The sequence below is a fragment of the Eulemur rufifrons genome, chromosome 8 (assembly GCF_041146395.1).
Source record: "Eulemur rufifrons isolate Redbay chromosome 8, OSU_ERuf_1, whole genome shotgun sequence".
In the NCBI taxonomy this organism is placed as follows: domain Eukaryota; kingdom Metazoa; phylum Chordata; class Mammalia; order Primates; family Lemuridae; genus Eulemur; species Eulemur rufifrons.
In genome coordinates this window covers 89,675,771-89,701,763 of record NC_090990.1, presented here as the reverse complement: position 1 = coordinate 89,701,763, position 25,993 = coordinate 89,675,771, and the positions used below count along the sequence as shown (strand labels likewise).

The 25,993-nt window shown below is 35.3% G+C and overlaps 1 protein-coding gene across 1 annotated transcript in view; it reads right to left on the bottom strand.

Annotated features, from left to right (window-relative positions):
- RALGPS2 (Ral GEF with PH domain and SH3 binding motif 2) overlaps positions 1 to 25,993 on the bottom strand; it is a 158,237-nt gene that overhangs the window by 103,080 nt on the left and 29,164 nt on the right. The window contains exons 2-5 of the mRNA XM_069478396.1: positions 18,511 to 18,644; positions 14,804 to 14,908; positions 13,408 to 13,458; positions 938 to 1,021 (exon numbers count right to left, since the gene is read on the bottom strand). Coding sequence (XP_069334497.1) covers positions 938 to 1,021; positions 13,408 to 13,458; positions 14,804 to 14,908; positions 18,511 to 18,567 — 297 coding nt within the window. The 5' untranslated portion in view covers positions 18,568 to 18,644. The remainder of the gene's footprint in view (positions 1 to 937; positions 1,022 to 13,407; positions 13,459 to 14,803; positions 14,909 to 18,510; positions 18,645 to 25,993) is intronic.

Genomic DNA, 25,993 nt, shown 5'->3' with positions numbered 1-25,993 from the left:
CATTTGTCAACAAAAAAGAATAACTAAAATGAAAGATCCACAAAGGTAAGATCTTTGTTTTTCTTCTTCACTGATATATCCCAATCATCTAGAACACTGCCCAGGACACGGTAGGAGTTTAATAAATATTGATCAAATGAAGGCAAAAGCTGAGTCATTTTATACAATTAGATTGCAAAGTTTGATGACAGCAAGTGCTCATAAGCATATGCAGTAATTAAAACTCTTCTAACTCTGCTGATGGAAATGCAAGCTGTCATCGCCAAAGCGGTGACCACTTTGGAAAAAAAAGTAAGACACTGTCTTGTAATAGTTTAACGTGCTTATACTCTGTGACTCAAATTTTACATTTAGGCACATATTTTTCAAACTTTGAAAATCATATAGTGTTTTGGTTTTTTTTTTTTTTTTTTAAAGACAGGGTCTCACTCTGTTGCCCAGACTATGGCGTGATCATAGAGAACTCATAAGAAAACAAACCATGTAACTAGGGATCAGCAGAAAGAAATGGACAAGTAGTACCCCAAGGACTTCGGATAATAACACAAACTATAAACAAAAAGTTGAAAATTAATAAATTTTAAAAATAAGAACATGACACTAGCGTAAAATCACACAGATTTGAAACAGATAAAACGTATCTGAAGAGAATCAGTAAACTAAAATATAGATCCAAGGAAATCACTCAGAATGGAGCACAAAGAGAAAGAAAATAAGAAAGGTTAAGAGACAAATAGGAAACAATGTCAAGTTCCAACAAATTTTCGATAGGCATTACAGAGAAAAAAAACCCAGAGATCATGCAGAGAGACAATATTTGGAGAAATACTGTCCGAAAATATTTTGGAATTGATGTGAAAAATTATACTATTTCTTGTTATATATTGGGTAAGGAACGGAATTTCAGAAATGAAGTACGAAAATTTTATAAACTCACATGATTAAATCTTCTTGTGAAGGCAACTGCATTTGGTGCAGAACTATACTTTTCTTTTTTATTCCATCCACAACTTGAAAGCTCCTAGAAAATTAAGGTGAAAATTAAATATAAATTCAAGAAATAGCCCAGTTTTCTTGTTGTATTACAGGTTTTGAAACATTAAAGACACTTGATGTTCTTTCAGAAACACTTTATTTAATAGGAACATATCTAATATGATACCTATTCAATTAAATCACAAAAGCAAATTTGATTAGAATATAAGAGATTAAAATTACTTGTCTATAGAACATAGGTAAACTTACATTCCACAGGCAGAAAATTGGTGGATTCTTCTATGAAGAGATTTAAATCCCAAGCAAAAAGATCCACAGACAATGGAAGTTGAGCATTGCATGACAAATAGTGAAGACTATGAGCTGTCAAGCTCAATTTCATCACTTAGAGCTCATGATCAGCTTTTTAGAATCTCACTCTATGAGCTGACAGTCAATGACCCCAGATATTTGAAGAAACCTTTAACAAAAGGCTTCTTGATCCCCCCAAAGGTTCTGTCAATAAAATTCAAAGAGCCCAAGAACTTGGATATAAAAAAATTAATTTTTATTTTACAGTATCCTCTAACTGAAATAAGACATTCCTTTAAATTATAAATGTAGGCTACAGATTACAGGTGTATTATTAGCAATATATGCGATGTCACCAATAAAAATTACAGATATTTTCATACCACATTACAATTGGTACAGATATTTCAAAAATATCATTATACTCAATACTTCAAATTTACGGTAGTTATTATACCCACCTCTAGATTTTAATATGTTAATAAAGAAGTACATATATTGCTATATAACAACTTTAAAAATATTTTGCTAAGTATATTTTAATAGAACTGATTTCCTTTGATTTTAAAGGATTTCTGTTCCATGGGCTTGAGTCTGCCAAAGGGGTCCAAGGTCCAAAATAGGTTAATAAACCTCTGCAATACAACAATAGCCAGAGAGAGAAAAACCATAGAAAAAAGAAAAAGAGCTCTGAGAAAATGGAGTTAGGACAGGGAACAGAAGAAAACTGAGAAAAGAAAAAACCAAACCATATAATTATTATTCTCAGATAGATGAGAAAAGATATTACACCCATTAGGCAAAAACAGGAGGACATAAAAAAGAAATATTCAAAGAACAAAACAGAGCCTTTAGAAATGAAATATATAAGAGAAATTACAAGTCAATAGAAGGTTGTGATAAAGATGATTAAAATTTTTTTTTTTTTTTGAGACAGAGTCTCGCTCTGTTGCCCGGGCTAGAGTGCTGTGGCGTTAGCCTAGCTCACAGCAACCTCAAACTCCTGGGCTCAAGCAATCCTCCTGCCTCAGCCTCCTGAGTAACTGGGACTATAGGCATGTGTCACCATGCCCGGCTAATTTTTTTATACATATATTTTTAGTTGTCCAGCTAATTTCTTTCTATTTTTAGTAGAGACGGGGTCTTGCTCTTGCTCAGGCTGGTCTCGAACTCCTGAGCTCAAACCATCCGCCCGCCTCGGCCTCCCAGAGTGCTAGGATTACAGGCGTGAGCCACCGCGCCCGGCCATGATTAAAATTTTTAAACAAAAAGCTAAAAATAGAAGTAAAATATTTTTATGTTAATTAAGAGTCTATGAGAGTCAACATCTAAATAGGAATTTTTAGAGTGAACAGAAAAAATGGTCAAAAGTGACTTATCAAAAAAGTAATTCAAGAAAATATCTCAAAACTGAAAGAAAAGACCTTCCTAGTGCTCAGTACAATGAATAAAAAAGAAAAAAAAAAAGACTCAAAACACAAGACATAACAAGAGATCATAAAATCTACCAGAGATTCAAAAACAAAACAACATAAAAATAGATCACATGCAGAAAACCAGGGATCAGAAGGTATCAGATATATCAAAAGCAGCACTGGAAGTGAAAAGACAACTGAAGCAATGTCTTCAACTGAAGAAAATAGAATTCTTTATCCAACAAAATTATCAATTAAGTATGCAAGTGGACTACAAACATTTTAAGACATGAACATCTCAGAGAAATTATCTTCTATGTACCTATTTGTTCTCAGAAAGCCAGCAGAATATGTGCTCCATTCAAACAAACTAGCAAACTAAGAAAAAAGGAAGACATTTGATCCAGGAAACTGAGGAACCAACATATAACAGAAAGAAAATATTGGTGACTGGGCGCAGTGGCTCATGCCTGTAATCCTAGCACTCTGGGAGGCCAAGGTGGGAGGATTGCTTGAGCTCAGGAGTTCGAGACCTGTCTGAGGAAGAGCAAGACGCCATCTCTACTAAAGATAAAAAAAAAAAAAAAAAAAAAAAATTAGCCAGGCGTCATGGTGGGCACCTATAGTCCCAGCTACTCAGAAGGCTCGCCTGAGCCCAGGAGTTTGAGGTTACAGTGAGCTAAGATGGCACCACTGCACTCTACCCACGGTGACAGAGTAAGACTCTGTCTCAAAAACAAACAAACAAAAAACAACTGGGAATCCCCTGAATAACAGTAAAGGGAGTTCCTGGGCCAAAGCTGTGAATAGACCTTTAAGAATAAGAATGGAGAGAGGAGGAAGAAGACACAGATTCCAAGAGAGATGTCTCTGAAGATGAAGATGAAACTAAATTGCTGAAGTGTTTCAACATAATTGAGAAGAGACATTAAGTACATTCTCTTCTGGCAGAAAATTGGTGAGAGATACAGAGAAAGCTAAAGTAAATTCTTAGCTTGAGGAAAACAAAAATTAAGTAATCATAGTTCAGTTGTAAAGAATATAGTTACATAGTCAAAATTGTGATAAAACTATAAGGGCAAAAGAAGACGAAGTGAATTATATAATATTTATGGGGGAAGAAAACAGAAACTGCAATCATATTCTATAGTAGACAGTCAACACATCATACTTAAAATTGAAAAATCAAGAAACAATAAGGATTTAGATATATTACTTGGAAAATGGACATAAATTCTTCCAAGGAGGAATAGCTAAGAGATTTAAGGGGAAGAGGGGCTTCATGGGTGGAAGTTGGAAGAGTAGGAGTAACTGGGCTAGGGTATCGCTATATTTTGTTCTCTTAAGGAGATATTTGGCTTCTCAAACATGGTACAAGCATATCTCCAATATAATTTTAAATTAAAATAGAAAAAAGGAATGGATTGAGTCAGGGGAAGATTGAGGAAAAGAGTTATGGTGAGATCACCACATTCCAAGAAAAAGGTATTGTTTCCTCGACTAGAGCACTGTCAATAGATAGTGAAAAGAGTGGTAGATTCAAGACATTCTGGAGGCAGGCAACACTTTGTCAAGAATTGGATTCCACGTAAACTAAAAATGACATATACAGAAGTACTAAGATTCCAGGTTTCTGGCTTGAGAAATCGAGAAGGGGAATACTGAGGGGACAGACAATTATCATTTCAACACAGTAAATAAGTGGCAAATGCTCTAGAGATATAAATTATCTTTTTTAAACTTAAAATTGGATTATAACTTTCAAAATTGAAAATTACTGAAAGAAAAAAATGAAATGACAGAAGAAATTCCACAGTAAAAAAAAAATTGCTCAGTGCTCAATTAGCCTAGATATATGCTCATTTCATATTATCTCCCGTAAAGAAAATATTTAGTGATAAATATATAAACATAAAAATGATATTATACAAAAATAATATTAAAAAACATAAAACTGCTAGAAAAGATTTTTGTTCTTTCTAAAATCACAGCATATTTATACTACTACACAAAGATGCCATATTTTAGGATAAAATTCCCAAGATTAAGTCCCTAATTAATACTGAATTTGTTTTTAACCAATATAATTCCCAAATTTATATTAATGCTACAATCAAAGTATCAGATTAAATTTATCAAACTACTTAAAGTAGCCATCTGACACAGAATTCAAACTAAATTATAGTAGACCTTCACACAAAAGGCTGATTTCATTTCCCTGTGATAACAAAATGTCATATTATAAATAATAAATATCCTTGCACCTTTTCTAACATCTGATTATTTTCTAAAAATACAGTCCTAGAAGTGAAATCACAAGGTAAAAAAGAGCATGAACCATTTCAAGGCTTTGATACCTATCAAATTGCTCTCCTGAAATACTGAATCATTTACATTACCATCAGTAATGAGTGTTAGTTTCACAATAGTCTTATCAAAACTAGTTATACAGTAGACACTTGAACAACACACGTTTGAACTGCACAGGTCCACCTGTATGCACAATTTTTTTCAGTAAATATATTGGAAAATTTTTTGGAGATCTGTGACAATTTGAAAAACCTCCCAGACAAACCACATAGTCTAGAAACATTGAAAAAAATTAAGAAAAAATTAGGTATGTCACGAATGCATAAAATACATATAGATACTAGTCTATTATCATTTACTACTATAACATATACACAAACCTATTATAAAAAGTTAAAATTTATCAAAACTGTGCACTCACAGATCATACATGTGGCCATTTGCAACTGAGAGAAATGTAAACAAGCAGAAAGATGCAGTATTAAATCATAACTGAATAAAATTAACTGTAGTTCACACTGTACTACTATAATAATTTCTTTGCCCACCTCCTATTGCTATTGTGGTAAATTCAAGTATCACCAAGTATCCGTTTAAAATGCCACTGTGTGATGCTAATCATCTCTGTGTGAGCAGTTGTCTCTCTAGTAAATTTTGTATTGCAGTACGTGTTTTTCACAGTTCTCATGTATTTTTCATTGTGTTCAGTTCAATACCATGAACCTTAAATAACACCACAGGGTCCACATGAAGTGCCATTAGTGATGCTGGAAGTACTCCCAAGAAGCAGAGAAAAGTTATGACATTACAAGCAAAAGTCGAATTGCTTGACATGTACTGCAGATTGAGGTCTGCAGCTGAGGCTGCCTGCCATTTCAAGATAAATGAATCCAGCGTAAGGACCATTGTTAGGAAAAAAAAAAAAAAAGAAAGAAGAAAAGGAAATTCATGAAGTCATCATTGCAGCTACACGAAAACCTTGTACTTTTTGTGAAATAATGTACCTTTTTATCTTATATTGAAAACACAGCTTTTACATGGGTGCAGGATTGCTATAAGAAAGGCATGCCTACAGACTCTAATATGATTCGAGAAAAAGTGAACTCATTATATGATTACTTAAAGCAAAATGAAGATGAAGGACCTAAAGATGGAGAATTTAATGCCAGCAAAGAATAGTTCGATAATTTTAGGAAAAGGTTTTGCTTAAAAAATGTTAAGATAACAGAAGAAGCAGGATCTGCCTACCAAAAGGCAGCAGACAAGTTCTTTGATGCTGTTAAGAAAATCATGGAGGAGAAAGGATATCTGTCTGAACAGTTTTTTAATGCAAACAAAAGTGCCCTATTCTGGGGGGAAAAGATGCCACAAAGGACATTTATTAGCTAGGAAAAGAACAAAGCACCAGGATTTAAGGCAGGAAGGGAATAGGCTAACTCCACTGTTTTGTGCAAATGCAGTTAGGTTTATGATCAGGATTGCCCTTATCTATAAAGCTGCTAACCCCCAAGCCTTGAAGGGAAAAGATAAACATTGGTCACCAGTCTTTTGGTTGTACACCAAGAAAACCTGGACAATGAGAACCCTTTTTCTGGATTGGTTCCATCGATGTTTTAACCCCAAAGTCAGGAAGTATCTTGCCAGTAAGAAAATGCCTTTTAAAGTTCTTTTGATATTGGACAATGCTCGTGGCCACCTAGAACCCCATGAGTTCAACATCAAAGGTCAAAGTGGTCTACTTGCCCCCAAACAAAACATCTCTAATTCAGCCTCTAGTTGAGGGGGTCATATGGACCTTTAAGGCTCATTGCACACAGTACTGTATGCAAAGTACTGTCAACACTATGGAGAAGAACCCTGATGGAGAGAACGTCATTAAAGTCTAGAAGGATTACACCACTGTAGATGCCGTCATGGAAAAAGCCCTGAAAGCCATCAAGCCCCAAACAACAAATTTCTGCTGGAAAAAACTGTATCTAGGTGGTGTGCTTGAATTTCCAGGATTTACAACAGAGCCAATCAAGGAAATCATGAAAGAGACTGTGGATGTGGCAAAAAAAAAAAAAAAAGGGAAGGAGGTGAAGGATTTCAAGATAAGGATCTTAGAGAAATTAAAGAGCTAATAGACAGCACGCCAGAGGAATTAACATAAGAGGACTTGATGGAGATGAGCACTTCCAAACCAGCGCCAGACAATGAGGAAGAAGCCATGGAAGAAGTAGTGCCAGAGAACAAACTGACATTAGACAACTCAGCAGAAGTCCAATTATTCAAGACTGTTCTTGACTTCTTTTATGGCATGAACTCTTCTATGATTTAGGTACTGAAACCAAAGCAAATGGTAGAAGAAGGATTGGTACCCTATAGAAACATTTACAAAGAAATGAAAAAGCAAAAAAGTCAGACAGAAATTATGATGTATTTAGTTCCATAAAGTTACACCAAGTGTGCCTGCCTCTCCTACCTCCCTCCACCTTCTCTACCTCTTCTCCCTCTGCCACCCAAGACAGCAAGACCAACCCCTCCCCTTCCTCGTCAGCCTATTCAACGTGAAGATGATGAGGATCAAGACCTTTATAACGATCCACTTAATTAGTAGACAATATATTTTCCCTTCCTTATGATTTTCTTAATAACATTTTCTTTTCTCTAGTTTATTGTAAGAACATAGTATATAATACAGGTAAAATACAAGATATGTGTTAACTAATTGTTTATGTTATTGGTAAGGCTTCTGGCCAACAGTAGGCTATTAGTAGTTATGTTTTGGGAGCAGTCAAAAGTTATAAGCACGTTAAAAAAAAAGTTAAATGCAAATTTTTCAACAGCTCAGGGAGCCAGTACCCCTAAGCCCCATGTTGTGAAGGGTCAACTGTATTGACTTAATTTCCCCAACTGTAAGAATAATCATGTTTGTTGTTAAACAGAAAACAGGAGTGAGGTAAGGGCTACCTATCACCTGTAAACTCACAACCGAAACAAAACCTATGTAAACATCTCCCTAGTCTTCTTTATGTGCACATGTGGGCCAGTTTTTTATTTGTTTAAAGTAGCTAATATACATTCCTGTATGATTTAATCTACTGTTTGAAAAGTCCTTCCCATCCTGAGAACAAATGTCTTAATAACAATAATAATAGTTAATATTAATGCAGAGACTACTACATACCAGCATCAACCCACTTGATCCCGTCTTCATCGTTATAATTTATCATGATAAATAAGAAACACAGATAAAAGTATTGGTAAATTATGGCTTGAAATTTTTAAAAATTTAATTTTTAAAAAATTTTAATGCTTTTCTGACCCTTCAAATAAGAAATGCTAAGAGGTTTTAGAAAATCCATCCAATTCTCAGAACATTTCAACATCATTAATTTAACAGAAAAATGCTTTGTCACTTTAAGAAAACTCTGTTGGAAGCAGACCAGAAAGAAAGGAGGTGGGGGAGGTGTGTAGCCAGTCACATTATTTGGGACCAAATGAGTTAAAATTCCATTGAAGCCCTCTAATCTAAAGAAGCTTATAATTAGAAAACATGAAAAGACAAACAGGGTTTTTTTAAACCTCATAAAATAGTAGTTTCTGCATCAGAAAACTTTTCCTTCTGTGAAATATTATACCACTAGCTTATTTAATACAGTAACAAAACTACAGTTGACCCTTGAACAATGCGGGGGTACTGACCTCCCCCCAGCAGTCAAAAATCGAAGTATAACTTCTGAATCCCCAAAACTTTTACTACCAATAGCCTACTGCTGACCAGAAGCCTTACCAATAACAGCTGATTAACTGATATAGTTTGTGTTATATGTATTATATACTGTATTGTTATAATAAGCTAGAGAAAAGAAAATCATAGGGAAGAGAAAATGTATTTATGGGAACCATAAGTTTACATCATCTGTGCAAAGATAAATCGCCTGTTTGAAATGGCAGCAACTGCAGCTGCAGACCACAATCTATGGTACTTATCAAGCAATTCAACTTGTTCTTGCAACGTCACGACTTTTCTCTGCTTCTTGGGAGCACTTCCAGTATCATTAGTGGTACTTCGTGTGGGTCCCGTAGTGTTACTCAACATTTACAGTATTGCCCTGAACACGATGAAAAATACATGAGAGCTGGGGGAGACACTTTTTAGTGCAATAAAAAATTTACTGAAGAGACACTGCTCACACGGAGATTAGCATCACATGGCATTTTAAGTGGATACTCGCAAGCTTGAGGTTACTGCAATAGCAGTAAGAGGTGGCTAAGAAATAATTAGAGTAGTGCAGTACATACTACAGTTAATTATGTGCAGTTATGATTTAATGCTGCATCTTTACATTTGTTTACGTTTCTCTCAACTGCACATGGCTGCATGTATGGTCTGTGTTTGTGTGCACAAATTTTGATGAATTTTAACTTTTTATAATTAATTTCTGTATGTTTTATGGAAATAAATGATAAAATAGAATATTGTCTACTTATATTTTAAGGATTCATGGTATAACTAACCTATTACTATTTTCGATATTTCTAGGCTGTGTAGTTTGTCTGTGAGGTTTTCAATTCTTGCAAATCTCCAAAAGAATTTCCAAAATATTTATTGAAAAAAATCTGTGTATAACTGCACGTGCACAGTTCAAAACTGTGTTGTTCAACAGTCAACTACACAAAGATGGAAACAGATTAGTGGCTGCCAGGGGTTAAGGACAGTAAGGAGCTGGGGAGGAGTATAGGATGGGTGTGACTATAAAGGGGTAGCATAGGGAGAGAACTCTGTGGTGACGGAATAGTTCTGTATCTCGGCCAAGGTGGTGGTTAGACAAGTCCACATATATAAAATGTCACAGAACTATACAAATATGTCTTGTAAAAATATCAAGTTCCTGGCTTTGATATTATTTTAATACCACAGTTATTTATGTAAGATGTAACTGCTGAGGAAAACTGGGGGAAGGGTAAATGAAGCTTCTCTGCACTATTTTGTAACTTCCTAAGAACCTTCAATTATCTCTGTACTATTCTGTTGCAACCGCCTGTGGATCTATTATCTCAAAAGTTAAAAAACAAAGGTAACAACAAACATTTACTTAATGGATTACGAAGCTAAAATTGTACTGGGACTCCAGGAACTCACCCACTACTTTCTTCTTAAACCTTGCCATGCATTTACGGTTACCTGGCCTTAAAAGAATTTTTCCCTGCCCCACCCCTACCGCTAAATTTCTCTGTGAGAAAAAAAAATTTGCTTTCCTCTTTCTCAGACTCTAGGATCTTCCTCCAAGTCACACTAGACTCCAAAGAAGAAATAAATTCTGCCACAAGTGCCACCTTGTATGTTGACAGCTTATCGGCCTGGTCAACAGTTATTCTATACTAAAACATTGCATCACATGAACACTAAAAAGTAAATTACCTTTTGAAGTAAACTTAGTGGCTTAAATGATACTTTTTTTAAGGGTCTATCTTAAGAACAGCACTGTTTTCGGTATAGTAGATGAATAAACTTCCATTTTAGCAAAGGGCAAATGAAATTTAGCAGTCTTGTCATCTCTTAAAATTTGTTCCAATGGATTTAATTTGCCATTTTAAAATCAGGCAGTAAAGAGAAATCTTCAAGTAGTAACTCACATATATAAGGCAACTTCTTAATGGTCATTAAAAGTATATTTGAAAGAATATTTATGGATTCGTCTTGAACCATGAAATTATTGAGCCTAATTTTCAGTTGCATTTATTTTGGAAACACATGAGAAGGCAAAACCCTACCGCTGATGACCACCTACCCTATGAAAGAATTACTGAATTCACAGGAGTCACAGCTTCTCTTATGTCTTGCAGATTTGTTCTGTAAAGTGAAATTCTTGATCTAAATCTCATCTTGTAGGTTCCAAAACTATTAAAAGGACTGTTCTAAGGGTGATGTTGTAGGGATACCTATAGACAGAAGAAGAGAAAAGGCCAATATAGACCAGCACGTAGACAGAGCTTGAAGGAAGCAAAGCAAAGCAATGGAATCTGCAAGAGACCGAGGGTGTGGTGGACAGTGGGGCTAGGGGATCCTCATGAGGAGAAGATATTACTGCTGAGGTATCTTCATGCTCAAAAGGGGAAAGCTTTAAAGGAATATGGTATATCCCTTAGCATTCAGCCTAATGGCTATTTAGAAAGAAGTCACAGCCACAGATGAAAAGCTCACTACTATTCCTACATTTGTAATCCACAAAGTAAGCTATAAAACTATGTGACTCCAATGTAATAAGATAAATAAAAAATGCCCCTTCTCTTTTCTAATGTACTCACATTCTCTTCTCTTCCCTCCTCCCAATGTTAAAGATGCCTCCAAAATGAGATCAGAGATAAGGGCAGAAGCTTTCTTCTCCAATCATTGATGCCATATATTCCTACTTGCCCAAACAACAGTTTTCTTCTTTACCTTCTCTAGTCCTAACCTAAGCCTTACCTTAGTATGTATTAAGGAAGTTCACAGTGATGAACAGCAATAATATGAACTGACAAAACAGCTGCATCTTGCTTCTAACAGAACAATTAGTTTATTCCAGTCTACAAAAAATATCATGCCTACATGTCTTCTTTGCTTTCTTCAACTCTCACTACGTTCATGGATTGTTCACATTTTAATTTTAATGCAAATGATAATTTTCATTAAAACAAAGATAGAACTATGACATTCCTGATTTGGGGACCTTGGATGTTACCAAGATTATATAGTCTCTTGGCATATATTAGAAAGTATACACAAAGAAAGCTCACTATATATAATGTCAGAAATATCTCAATCATCAGTTTTTCAGAAATATTTTAATAAGATTCAGAATTACCTATTATGTACTTTCCCTCATTTAAACAACATTCTTCTTTCTTAGTGAATCCCAGCTATACATTGTATTTAATGTCTGTCTGTTGATATAATCTAAATGACTGACTTACTGAATTGATCTACTAGAAAAAATAAAGCTGGAACTTTCTTCCTTGAAAGTAATATGTCAGAAGACTTTCAGGCAGAGCCTGTCACTTTATGAACACTTGAGAACCTCATAAGAGAGGCAAACATTACCCAATGTAATGACTACAATACAGATTTCAAGCACAGTTCATGCCTTACTTAGAGCTTACTGAAAACACCAGAGAATTGCTACTGGAGAGAAAACTGGACTGCAAGCCATCTTTCTGTCATAAATCACCCTGTGTTGAGTAATACAAAACTCATTCTGACAAGAAACCCCACTGTAATGTAATGAGAGTGGCAATGCCTTCAGAAGAAATATAAGCCTTATAGAGCATCAAAGAATTCACAATAGACAAAAAACTAAAACTAAAACTCTATGAGTGTAGCAACATCGAAAAACCTTCAGAATACAGTCATTGCTCCCTCAACATTAAAGAACCACCCTGGAAAGAAGCCTTATAAATGTGTAAGAGCCTTTTAAAAGAAAACAAACCTTCTAGATCAAAAGAGAAATACACTGGGGAGATCTAGGAATATAAGAAATGTGCAAAAACTTAATAAGAGCTTAGCTCTGACTGAATACCAGAAATCATACTAGAGATTAATGAATGTACAGAGGCCTTCAGCTAAACTTCTGCCCTTATTCAGCATTGGAGAATTCTTACTAGGAAGAAACTTGAAAATAAGAATATTAAAGGAGGAAAATAGCTCCTGTTTCTGCAGAAGGAATGTTATTTTATAAAAGTCACATTGGCTGGGTAACAGACTTTTACAGAAATGACTCCAAACATGATAAACACCTGTAGGCTACATAGTATGAAGCTTTAGAAAGGTCCTTTAACAAACTCCTACACTGAAGAGGTGATTATTCCAGGCACTGGAGATACATCAGTGAATAGAACAAAGGTTCCTGCCCTTGCGGAATTTACATTCCAAAGAGGTGATGACAGATCCCCAATCTGTAAGTGTTTGACTCCTGACCACCCTCCAACCTTTATCACCTCTTAAGACTCCTACAGTTTTGACTGAAATTCTTATTTATTAATCCCTTATAATTACACCTAACTGCAGCTCTTACTCTGAAGTCACCCACTTTGGGGAATATTCAAAGATCTAGAAGGCATTTTAAAGATCAACCAGTAGAAGCCAGGCACAGAGTCAAAAGTTATACACAGATTTTCTACGGAGCGGGGCTCAGTGCCCCCAATCCCTGTGTTGTTCAAGGGTCAACAGCAGTCCTGTTTATGACTGGATGTATAGCTATGAATGCCACGTGGGTTTCTGAGGCCTGAATGACATACAGACAAATAACTTCAAAAGTTTTAAACATTTTAAAATTAACAAAGTATAATGTGACATTTCTAGTATATACTGTTTTGAGATACCATAATTGACCATTTCCTGTATTTTAAAAAAATTCCTAAAACTACTTACATCTGGTTGAATAGCTTTAAATACTGGAACATCCATTAGTGTTATCTGACCCTGAAATAAAAAGTAAAAATGACAACTTCTTTGGAATTCTATGATATAAGTATTCTAAATTTAAATTATGTTCTATACCAAAATATTACTGAATATTTAACTTTATAAGGGCTTACAGAAAATGAAGATTTAGCCTTATGTATGTCTGCGGTCCCCAACTCCCACACTGCAGCCCAGTACTGGTCCCTGGCCTGTTAGGAATGGGCCACACATCACGGCCTGAGCTCCACTTCCCCCTACCCCCCACCCCATGGTCATGGAAAAATTGTCTTCCATAAAACTTATGAACCTGGCCACACAGCAGGAGGTGAGTAGCAGGAGAGATGAGTGAAGCTTCATCTGTATTTACAGCAGCTCCCCATTGCTGGCATCACTGCCTGAGCTCTGCTCCCCGATCATGAAACCAGTCCCTGGTGCCAAAAAGGTTGAGGACTGCTGCTTTATACCATTAGATATAATTATTTCTAATTATCTCATGCCTCTTTGTATTTTCTTGGGAGACAAATTAGGTAAAGTTAGAAAATAAAAATTGTAAATCTTTGGATGTGGTCATACATAGTAAATCAAAACCAAAAACAAAAATCAGACTACTCATTCATGGAGGAGGGTTCTTGTTGGAATGATTAAATTTCAACTCCTCAAATAGCAAAGTGAAATCTGATATTAATAAAGTTTTCTTCCTAACTTATAAAAAAGTAATGAGACTACACCAGAGGCAACACACTGTATCTAAGGGCTGTATATGCTATGCTTTATCTCACTTATGGCCATAGATATGAAACAAAATTCAACAATATATTAAAGAATAGTATGCTACGACCAAGCACAGTTTATTCCTGTAATGCAGGAGTGGTTCAATATCAGGAAATCAATATATTCCACTAACAAATTAAAGGATAATGAGAATATAAATACATTTATGTCAGTTCAGAAATAACAGGTTTTCTAGATACCTTTCATATTATAATACTTTCATATTTCACTTTTCAATTTTTTAATTAAAAACAGTAAAAATATAAAACAGTAAAAATATTTCTTATATATGTCAATAAAGTACAGTTGGAGAGATGGCATAAGTAGAGATGAAAGCAATTACTATAAAGGTAAATACCTATACTTAGCAAAGTGAAAGTGTAACTTATAAAGCTGCTCCAAAAAAATCTACAACTCTTCTTAACTTCCCTACCTTATCCCTCTGTTTGCTCCAAAGTTGTGCTACTTTCCCCAACAATTCCCATATACAGCTTTTTTTTTATCATCTCTTCTGCTGGGCCAACAAATTCTAACTCAATAGGACCAGTATGTAAATTATGTACAAAACTGGAGAAGGAAGAAGGAGGCTTACCGCATATTCTTCTGGTGTAACCTTAAGAACATCAAATACCACAGCATCAAAGCTTTTCTTCAATTCAGAACCTTTGTCACTTAATGATTCAGAACTGCTACTTTTCTGTTAAATTGAAAGAAAATGCAGCCATTTTAATATCACCCCACAGTCAACATGATAGAAACTAGACTGGCCTTAAAAATTGAGGAAGCTAAGAACAGTGGGTTAACAAATGCTGTAGAAAAGCTGCTTAGAGTACTAGTTAGAGTACTAAAGGGTCAGATAACTTGAAATCTAACCTCAACTTTAGAGCTTTTAGGTTCTTTAGATTTTTAAGTTCTTGAGTAGTCATTTTCTTGTGTGTCAGTTCTCTCATCCTGATATCCTATCATTTTCTAGAGAGATAAAAGATTTTAACCAGTTCAATGATTCTCAAATGGGGTAAAGGGAAGTCAGGGGAGAAGGATATACATCTATTTATAATTTTTAAAACTAATTTTTATTAAGAAAAAAACAATTACTTTTATAACATAAACCATCAGAAAATATTCAGGACTCCATTAAAGAGTTGTATAATCCATTCTTAGTTAAGTGATATCTGTCTGTGATAGTATAATTAATACTGTTCTTTCTATTATATTGCAAATTTAAGTTTTCTCCACTTTAAGTACTGCTTAGCTTCCTATCATTACCAGTTTATTATTGGTACTGGAGAAGCAGGTCAAAGTACATCACTAGTAATTTTTTAAGACTCTACTAATGGCTTGTAAGAAGGAAAAAAGGGAAATGTTTATTCTTTTTGATAAGCAATAAAATTGCCATTATGATTTATTAGCTTGTTTTGGATGAGTTAACAACTTGCAGAAAATTACCAACTTACATTTTAGATTAATGTATTTTACCTGACAAAATGTATTTAGTTACTTGGTCAGTTACTGGACTAGTTATATTGATTACCTGATGTCTATCTGAATCCTTAACCTTATGAATACATTTCTGTATTAGTTTTGGGACATAAAATAATATTGTTGACACAATGTAAACTAGTCATAGTCACAGACATTAAACACATGAAATAGGCCGGGCGCGGTGGCTCACGCCTGTAATCCTAGCACTCTGGGAGGCCGAGGTGGGCGGATCGTTTGAGCTCAGGAGTTCGAGACCAGCCTGAGCAAGAGCGAGACCCCATCTCTACTAAAAATAGAAAGAAATTATATGGACAGCTAAAAAATATATATAGAAAAAATTAGCCGGGCATGGTGGTGCATGCCTGTAGTCCCAGCTACTCGGGAGGCTGAGACAGGAGGATCGCCTGAGCTCAGGAGTTTGAGGTTGCTGTGAGCTAGGCTGACGCCACGGCACTCACTCTAGCCTGGGCAACAGAGTGAGACTGTGTCTCAAAAAAAAAAAAAAAAAAAAAACACATGAAATAAAATACTACATCTTATCTATAGGACTAAAAGTTTCTGCTAGAATTTGTAAAGAACTTGGAATGCATCACTCCTGTCCTCAAAATAGGAAAAAAGCTGAATAAACTGAAAATCAATAACTCTCCTTAGCTCTATCAGAGAATTGATATCACAGAGCACACTAAGGGTGATACCCCAAAACCTGGAAAGACAGGTGAGTACAGAGAATCACAGATTACAGGAGTCAGTGGACCCAGGAATGGGGCAGGAATAAACTGTAATTGGCAAACTGCTAGAGGCTGAGTGGGCTAAGAGTTAAAAACTCTTAGGGAACCATTCTTAGGTTCCTCTCAGCCCCAACTTTTGTGAGTTTTATTACCTCTAGGTACCCACCAGGTTCTCATAGTGAAGATCACAGAAAAATCCCCTTCTACTTCTAGCAGGGGGAAGGGGAAAGTAGCCATATTGAAATATACCCAGAGCATTCTATTCTCCACTTGCCCTCAAGGGAAACTACTTCAGTAGCCTAACCTACTTGGGGGGAGAAAAATCCCCAACTTCAGATCCCTGTGGCCTTCCTATCTCACCTAAGCAGAGTGAGAGGGACTGAGAAGCATTTGTGAAGGTCACAATCCAAGGACAGAGGCTCACTATAAGACTGAAACCTGATCATAGGACTAGGATCCCCCCCCACATACACACCTCTTACCACCACATCAACAGGGCTCCTGTATAATAAGAGGGGATTTCAGCTGAAAGAACTCCAAGGCTCAGACTCTAAGAAGGAATTTCTAGGGAAACCCAAGACAACAGGGGAGAATAAAACAAGGATACTAGAGGAAACTGAAGACTCAGACACCTACAGCAATACCAAACTATAAACACAGCATGACTCCTAGCATGATAAACATAAACCCTTACTCTAAAGGCCTATTTAACCAGTTCTTATTACCAAATATACTATGTCCAGCTTCCAGCAAAAAATCACAAGGCACACTAGGAGGCAAGAACATAGTTTGAAGAGACAAGCGACAGAACCAGATTCAGGTATCACGGAGATTTTGGAATTATCAGACTGGGAGTTAAAATAACTGTCGTTAATAGCCTAAGGGTTCTAATGAAAAAACAGACAGCATGTAAGAACAAATGGACGATAATAAGCAGGATATTAAAACTCTAAGAATCAAAAAGAAATGCTAGAATTCAAAAACATTGTGCCAAAAATGAAGAATGCCTTTGATGAGCTCACCAGTAGTAGACTGGTGACCAATAAACAACCAAGGAAAGAATCTGTGAGCTTGAAGATATGCCAGTAGAACCTTCCCAAGGTGAAATGCAGAGAAAATATAATGAAAAAAAGCAACACAATAGCCAAGGACCAGGGGACAATAACAAAAGATATAGCTTACACATAATGGGAATACCAGAAGGAGGGGAGAGAAAGAAGCAGAAGAAATACTTAAGATAACAATAGTTGAGAATTTTCCAAAATTAATGACAGATCACTTCCTTTGTAATGATGATGGTTCCATACTTGATATTTAGCTGCTACTGAAGGCAGGGTGGTAAAAAATGAAGCATAATGACAGGTCCCCAAAATTGATGTATAAGAGCTGGGGGGTTGACCTGTGTGTACTGTAATAACTGAAACTTTGGTTAATTTTTTTGTGCCATTCACTATGGCCTCATATTCTACCACCATTTAATAGAACCTGGTCTAAATGTTCTTGTTTTGATGATCCTCCAAATTCAGCCAACTGACACAGAAAAAAAAAAGTGAGGCAAAAGTAAAATCATAATAAATTAACTAGAGAGGTGCTCGAGCACCTAGTTCAGTCTTTATCTCCATCTTAAATGCTAAGCCACATCAGCAGAGTAAGCCCTTCCAACATTCCAGGCTAACAGTTCTTTGATCTACTCTAATAGGGTTGGAATCAAGGACTCTAGAGGATGTCCAAACTTTAGTGATTCCCAGGAAAAGAATCTTCTTTGCCTCACTTGTACTATTGCCCTCAAGGTTTGTGTAATATAAAATTATTCTAAAAAGAAACTATGTTTCCTTTAAAATTAAACCCAAGAAAGAGCTTTAAGTTATTATTTATCATCATTTTGCAAGTATCTTAAGTAGACAAGGATTAAGTGTTTCTAAAATGCACAGTGAACATACAAATGGCAAAATTAAAAGTTGAAAAGACTAAAAAATGTGTAGGTGTTTTCCTCACATTCTGATTTAAATTGTAGTTTTTCAAGCACGGTGCTTAAAAAATTAGAAAGCCAGGTAAGAAACTGTACAATTAAACTTATTAAATATCTTACCTCAGAAGCAGTACCTGCAATATTAACAGTGCTGGCCTGCCCGTTCATTAGGTCCATGCTTTCCTCATCGGTCCCTGACCGTATGTTAACAGAGGACTGATGGCTTCATGTCCAAGGCCATAAATACATTATTCCTGTAAAAAATAAACAAAAAAATTAAAATGTATGTCTTCCTTGAAGTTTAAGAAAATAAACCCAAGCCCACTACCACACCAAGAAATAAAATACTTCAACTGTGCAAAACTCTTTTATTTTATTATTTTAGCTAACCCACTAAACTTAGATGGAGGACAATCTTGTAAAATATTTTCAAACAATCAGAAACACCAAATGGGCAGTATTCAATGGTTACTGTTATCTTCTTCATAAGAAAAGCAAAAGCATACCTTTTCATTTAAGTGGGCATCATTTGAGAAAAAAATAAAACTACTTAACTTTTTTAGTTTTAAGTAAACAAAATGTGTAAAAACCATGTGGCAAAGACAGACATGACATAGCACAATAAATTTTTAGAGATCCTAAGGACATTCTCTTAAATCAACAATACTGAATAAGCTTGCCATGGTTACTAATCTATTAATAGTTTACCTAAATATCACAAATATTAAATACTTAAAATACTATGTCATAAAATACATGTCATGAAAATACAGTCATCCCTTGATATCCCCAGGGCATTGGCTCCACAACTCTCTGTAGATACCAAAACCCACAGATGCACAAGGCCCTTAAATAACGGACAGTACTTGCATATAACCTACGCATATCCTCCTGTATACCTTAAATCATTTCTAGATTACTTAAAGTACCTAACACAAGATAAATGCTATGTAAACAGTTTTCATGCCATATCATTTAGGAAATAATGACAAGAAAAAGGCTGTACATGTTCAGTACAGACATAATCATCCTTTTTTTCCTCCACCCCCAAATATTTTCAATCCATAGTTGGTTAAATCTATGAATGTAGAACCCAAGGATATGGAGGGCTGACTGTACTATAATATATACTATGTTTATTTGTACAGGGCTTTAAAGTTTACTGAGTATCTTCAATATGTCATCTTATTGATTTTTACAACTATCAATAATACTAATTAGGGAAGATATTATTATACCTGTGTAACACAAAGAAACAGCCTCTGAGGACACAGGCTAGGAAATGAGGAACCAAGAACAAGACTCAAGCCACCTAAAACTCCAGTCAAATATTCTTTCTGGAATGCTATATTTCTTTTCACTTTACTGAAAGTCAGAATATTTTCTTGAAGTTCTATTATCTTCCCACAAATAACTTGCTAGATAATACTGAATAAGTAACTTTTACTCTTCTAGGACAGAATTTCTTCCTTTCTGTAAAATGACAGAGGCAAACAGACTTTAAGATCCCTTTTCAACTTTAAATACCTAAGATGTTTTCCATAAGAGAAATGACAAGTGTCTATAAATTAGGTGTTCTACACTACACTCACTTTAAAAACTGAGTTTGAAACGTCAATAATGACTCCTTCAATATTAAGTTTCCTTTCTCTGGAGAAACAATATAGGATAGTGATTTCAAAGCACATACTCTGGAATAAGACTGCCTCTTTGTGAACCTAGCAAACTTCAACTTTTCTACGCTAGGTTTCCTCATCTATGAAATAGAGCTAAGTACCTACTTCATAGAGTTATGGTGAGGAGAAATAAGTTAATATACACAAAGCACCTAAAACAGTATGGACACACAGTAAGTGTGCTATTATTGTAATGCAGTGATGATGTAGATGTTGTTACTACCTACTTAATGCACATAAAGCTTAAATTCAATGGCGTCTCCTAAATAACGAAGACAAAAATCTTAGAAATATACCCCTGACAAGCACACATTCATCAGCATCACTAAAAATTCTAATTGTAAACACAACGAATAAGAATGCCTAAAATATGTTTCTTAGATGTAGCAAAACATCCTCTTGGGTTTCAAATGCTTAAAAACTATTACTAATGATAGCAGCCTTCAGTTACCTCTTGAATTTATCTTCATTTCTTATCGAGCTAGAATTTTTAAAATGAGAAATATATTAGAAATAATGGGGTTTTAAAATCATCAGAACCTACTTACGAAATCAATGTGAAAATGAATAAAGCAAAAATAATTTTTAATTTTCTTTAATCTATACTATCTCATTCTATAAACTATTATTCTTATGGTACTGTTAAGGATCAACTTATATTTACACTGCTATACAAAACCAGCTTGATAACCCAAAGTCTCTGAAAGTAACAGTAACAGTCTGCAATGAAATGTCTTCAAATAATTTCATCTCACTCCACATTTTACATATAAATTAAGTATGACATGAATTCACAAATCAAGAGTGCCCCCTAGTGCTAAAAAAGGATTTTAATTTAATAAAGGAATTGTATCCTTATCCTACTTTACATATCAAACACATAAATTTTATTACTATTATTTACTAAAAAAAGGTAATACAGACTAAGAATGACATTAACATTATTTGTAAAATACTGTCATAAAGAATAAAGTTTTTTCTACCTGCTTTTAATTAAATTGTCACTGAAATATTCCATGAAAATTATGGTCATATTAAAATCCACTATGTATTTAAAAAAACACAGCAAAGCACGTCTTAAAGAAAATAAACTTATTCATAACTACTTACAAATGTACTACATGTCAACAGTATATAATAATGCTGAAGTACAAAAGAGACTCATATGGTACTATAAAAATACTAAAAGTCCTATAAGAGACGTGAAATATTTATTCTTTTAGTATGTGCCTCAAAGACCCTTCTAAGCTTTGCACACAGAAAAATTAAAATTAAATAACAAAAACATACCCTTTAATATTATTTATTTTTCCGAGTGCTATAAATGGCACAAATGTTCATAATGACTACTATAATAACATCACAACAGTTATTTTCTTAATTAAACTCATTAGTTTCTACTTCTTCTCAACTAATAAAGACAGTTACTTTAGCTGTCTTTTGGGTTTAAATTCCAAAACAGGGATATTGCTTCTTTCCAAACAATATAACCCCAAAACAAGAAATCTGAAATGCGCAGCTTTAGTTCCTTACTTCAGTTCACAAAACTAGATTATCAATTTGCAAACATAATAATGCAGCCTCCTAACTGCCTATCTTCTCAATGGTATTCCCAAAAAGAAACCAATGCTTTTTTTAATAAATGAACAAGGTGATTAAAGTCAAAGCAACAATTTCTCATTAATTAATCTCACTTCACAGTAACGGTTCCATATTCTTTTCTAAAATAATTTATACTATCACCTTTAGGAATGTTATGCTAAAGACATTTAATAGTTTTACAAAACATACACCAGAAGAGTTAAGCATCTATTAACATAAGGAAACTGACAGTGAAATAAAATTAATTAGTACAATTTCTTTGGAAACATTTCAACAATACAGAATTGATATGTTCATACACTTCTGGCCCCAAATCTCAGTCCTGGAAATTCATCTTATCAAAACTCTAGAGAAAAAGAAAAAAACTCTACAAAGCTATTAAATCAAGCATTGGTTACAATAGTGAAAAGTAGAAGTGACTTTAACGCCTTTATATACAATCATGTTTAAAAAACTCAAATGTACAGTTACAAGTAAGGAACCTCAAAACAGCAGTGACAGGTTCAATAAAAGCAACTAAACCTTCTCATTATAATGTTCTTACAAAGTTTTGTGAGAAATATAGAGCATAATTAAAACACTGTAATTACAATTCAGTATGTAAAAGTTATTACAGTTTGCTTTAACAATTATTTTTTAATAGAAATTAATGACACGTTTTATATAACACCCATGGGAGGCCCAAAGATATAAATGGCCTGTGTGTCATAGCCTTAAGCAAGCCCACTCCAGCATGTGTGATAGCTAAAAATTTACACTGCCTTCTTTATTTTTTAAAGTAAGAAAACCAGATGTTAGTCCCAAATTCCCCAGTACTTTGTTTCAATAATTACAACCATCAAAATGCTGAGGAGAGGCCGGGTGTGGTGGCGCATGCCTGTAATCCTAGCACTCTGGGAGGCCAGGACGGGTGGATCATTTGAGCTCAGGAGTTCGAGACCAGCCTGAGCAAGAGTGAGACCTCATCTCCACTAAAAATAGAAAGAAATTAGCTAGACAACTAAAAATATATAGAAAAAAAAATTAGCCGGGCATGGTGGCACATGCCTGTAGTCCCAGTTACTCGGGAGGCTCAAGCAGGAGGATTGCTTGAGCCCAGGAGCTTGAGGTTGCTGTGAGCTAAGCTGATGCCACGGCACACTAGCCCAGGCAACAGAGTGACAGTCTGTTTCACAAAAACAAACAAACAAACAAACAAATGAAAACAAGGTTAATTTTGGTATTTGTCACTCTTAAAAAACTCAAGTTATTAAGATAGAAATTTAAAAAGAACAGGGTTCTGATGTACATCTGAGGTTATGAAGGGCTCCCTGCCTCCACAGAGTTCATTAGTCTCCTGCCTTTGTACTTCCACTGCTCTTTTGTCAAAATCCTATTACTATATTTTCACACTGCTTAGGTTATCTCTCCTTAATGATCTTTTAGTTCCCGATGTTAAAGACCCATATTTAAAAACAAACCACAACAAAAAATATTATTTGTTATCTTTGCATTCAGGCACAGATAGCATAGTACTTGACCTCAATTACCTACTTTAATAAGTATCTGTTGAAAAAATGAGTAAATGACTAAACAAAGCAACCATTCGTAGTTTAAGATTATATAAATGCCAGATTAACAAAAGTATAGGGAGAGTGGCAATCAAATAATCAATACAGACAATGCTGCATAAATTTAAAAGAATATGATGAGGATTTCTACTTCCAGTAACATGGCTGACAGGGCAATGTAAAAATCTTTGTGCCACAAAAGAAATTTAGAAAAAGGGCTTAAATTCTGATACCAGCTAGAGACGACAAGGCCACGAAGAGATGAGAATGAAATTGAGGTACATGCAATCTCCTCCTGATTATATTCCCCCCATACCTCCATCTATAATAAAGCCAGAGAGATCAATAATCTACCCATCAGTGATAAGATGGTCTAGGGGGAAAAAATGTATCCTGGTAGAGGAAGATAAGGAAATTTGTCTGTCTTGGCCTGGGCTTAATGTTGAGGCTAGAATAAAGTATCTACCCCAAAAATTCATAACCTCAGGCATGCTCCTATACAGAGAAAGAATTCGAATTTATACTACCAGCATGGTCCAAGACCCTCAAGACAAAAAAAATAACACAAAATATGTTCACAAGCCAGTGAGACTCTCCTGGAACCCAAGGCAGATGGTGCGAACAAAAATTTGAGGAAGGGACCAGGTGCAATGGCTCACTCCCAGCACTATGGGAGGCCCAGGCGGGAGGATCCTTTGAGGCCAGGACGTTTGAGACTAGCCTGGGCAACAAAGTGAGATCCCATCTCTACAAAAAATAAAAAAACAGCTGGGTGTAGTGGCATGCATTCATAGTCTCAGGTACTTAGGAGGCTGAGGCAGGAGGATCACTTGAGTCCAGGAATTTGAGGTTACAGTGAGCTGTGATTGGGCTACTGCACTCCAGCCTGGTGACAGAGTGAGACCTTGTCTCTAAAAGAAAAAAAAAAATTTGAGGAAGGAATATCCCTTCAATCCAGGTAACGTAAAATTGCCACAAATAAAGTCTCAAGCCCCACTGATAAGCTCAGCATAAAAAATTACCAACTCTATGAGCAAACAACCCATTACAAGTAAAAGACAGGACAACAATTGCTAGAACTACCTCCCAAGAACTTCAGACGAAAATTATCAGATACAGGCTATAGAACAGTAAAGATTAAAAACAGTGGCCTTAAAAGAAGAAATTGAAAACACAAAACATTATGATAAAGCAAGACAAACATTTCTAAGAGAAATACAACTTTAAAAAAGTAAAGAAATATATAATCACTGGAGAACTAAGCATCAGATTAAACACAATGAAGAAAGAATTCATGAAGTAGTACAAAAATAAAGTTAAACAAAAATTCCATACAAAGAATAAAATGTAACGAGATTAAGAGAAATGAAAAACAGAATAAGATCTAACACAGTCGAAGAGGAATTCCAGAAGAGATAATAAAAGACAAGCAATATTTAAGAAAAAAGTGTGACGTTCCCAGAACTTATGAAAGACATAAATCTGCATATTCAGGAATCCTGAGCCTTAAGTAGGATAAATACATAAATAAAAAGAACTATATTCTCCATACATCACTTTAAATTGGAGAACACTCATTTAACAAGTAAGTGAATTAAGACAGATTATACTTACATAGGAACAAAACTAAACTGAAAGCTTCTCAACAGCACCAATAGACACAGAAGAAAATGAAATAGTATCTTCAAAGTACTGATAGAAAATAACTGTCAGTGGAGAATTCCATTCCCAGCTAAATTCTCATTTAAGAAAAGGAAAAATAAAGACATTTTCAGACAAACAAAAAATTTACTAGAACATTAGTCCATACGGCAAGCACTTAAGAATATCATCCATGTTAGAACTAATTTATCCCAAAGTAGAAAAACCTGTCCCAGTTTCTGTTTAACTTTACAGCAGTTGAAAGTAAAATATGGAGTAGAAATAATTATTATAACCCTGATTAAGATGATTAACATTTTTAGATTATTGCCAAAGTGCTTAAAAGTTCAAAATTAACTTCTATTTATAATTTTTTTTTAAAAATTACAATCTGCTTTTATGTAAAAAAAAGATACACTACTCCTCCTTTGTAGAAAAATCCTATCATTTAAGCATCAGAATACACAAAACAGCACAATAACAAAAGCTAACATTTATGGAGTGCTTACTATCTAGCAGGCCCTGCACTAAGTACGTTTTCATTAAAAAAATGCTCAATCCTCACAACAACCCTACAAGATAATAACATTATATAGCAATTTTTAGAGATCAGAGGATAGGTAACTTGCCCAAGCTTACAGACGGGCAGCTGGAGGAGGGAAAGGGAGGACAGATGGACAGAAAACCAAAAGACAGGACTAATAAAAGGATAGAAAGAAAAAAAACAGGACAGATTCGGGGGGTGAGGGAGGGACAAAACAAAAGGAAGGAAGGATGGAGTTCTGGCCGGGCCGCCCAGGCCAGCACGGAGGAAGGCGGTGATTCCCAGCCGACCTGGCCTGGGCCCGGGCGGCTTTCGCGGTAGCAGCAGCAGCGTTCACACGTGGGCCCCTCAGGTCGCCTGGGTGGGCTCCCACTGTAAGTGTTTAGAAATGATGGACTTAGATATAGAGATGCCACCCAAGTTTATACCATTCTTGGTTTACCTGGACCTCTGGAGAGTAAAACCTGGCATGAAGTGAACTGTGTGGGGTTAGGAGAACTCCAGCTCATCTGCCTTGTGGGTACTGAGCTAGAAGGGGAAGGGTTACAGACGGTGGTGCCTACGCCATCACTGCTTCCCTCAGCCATAAC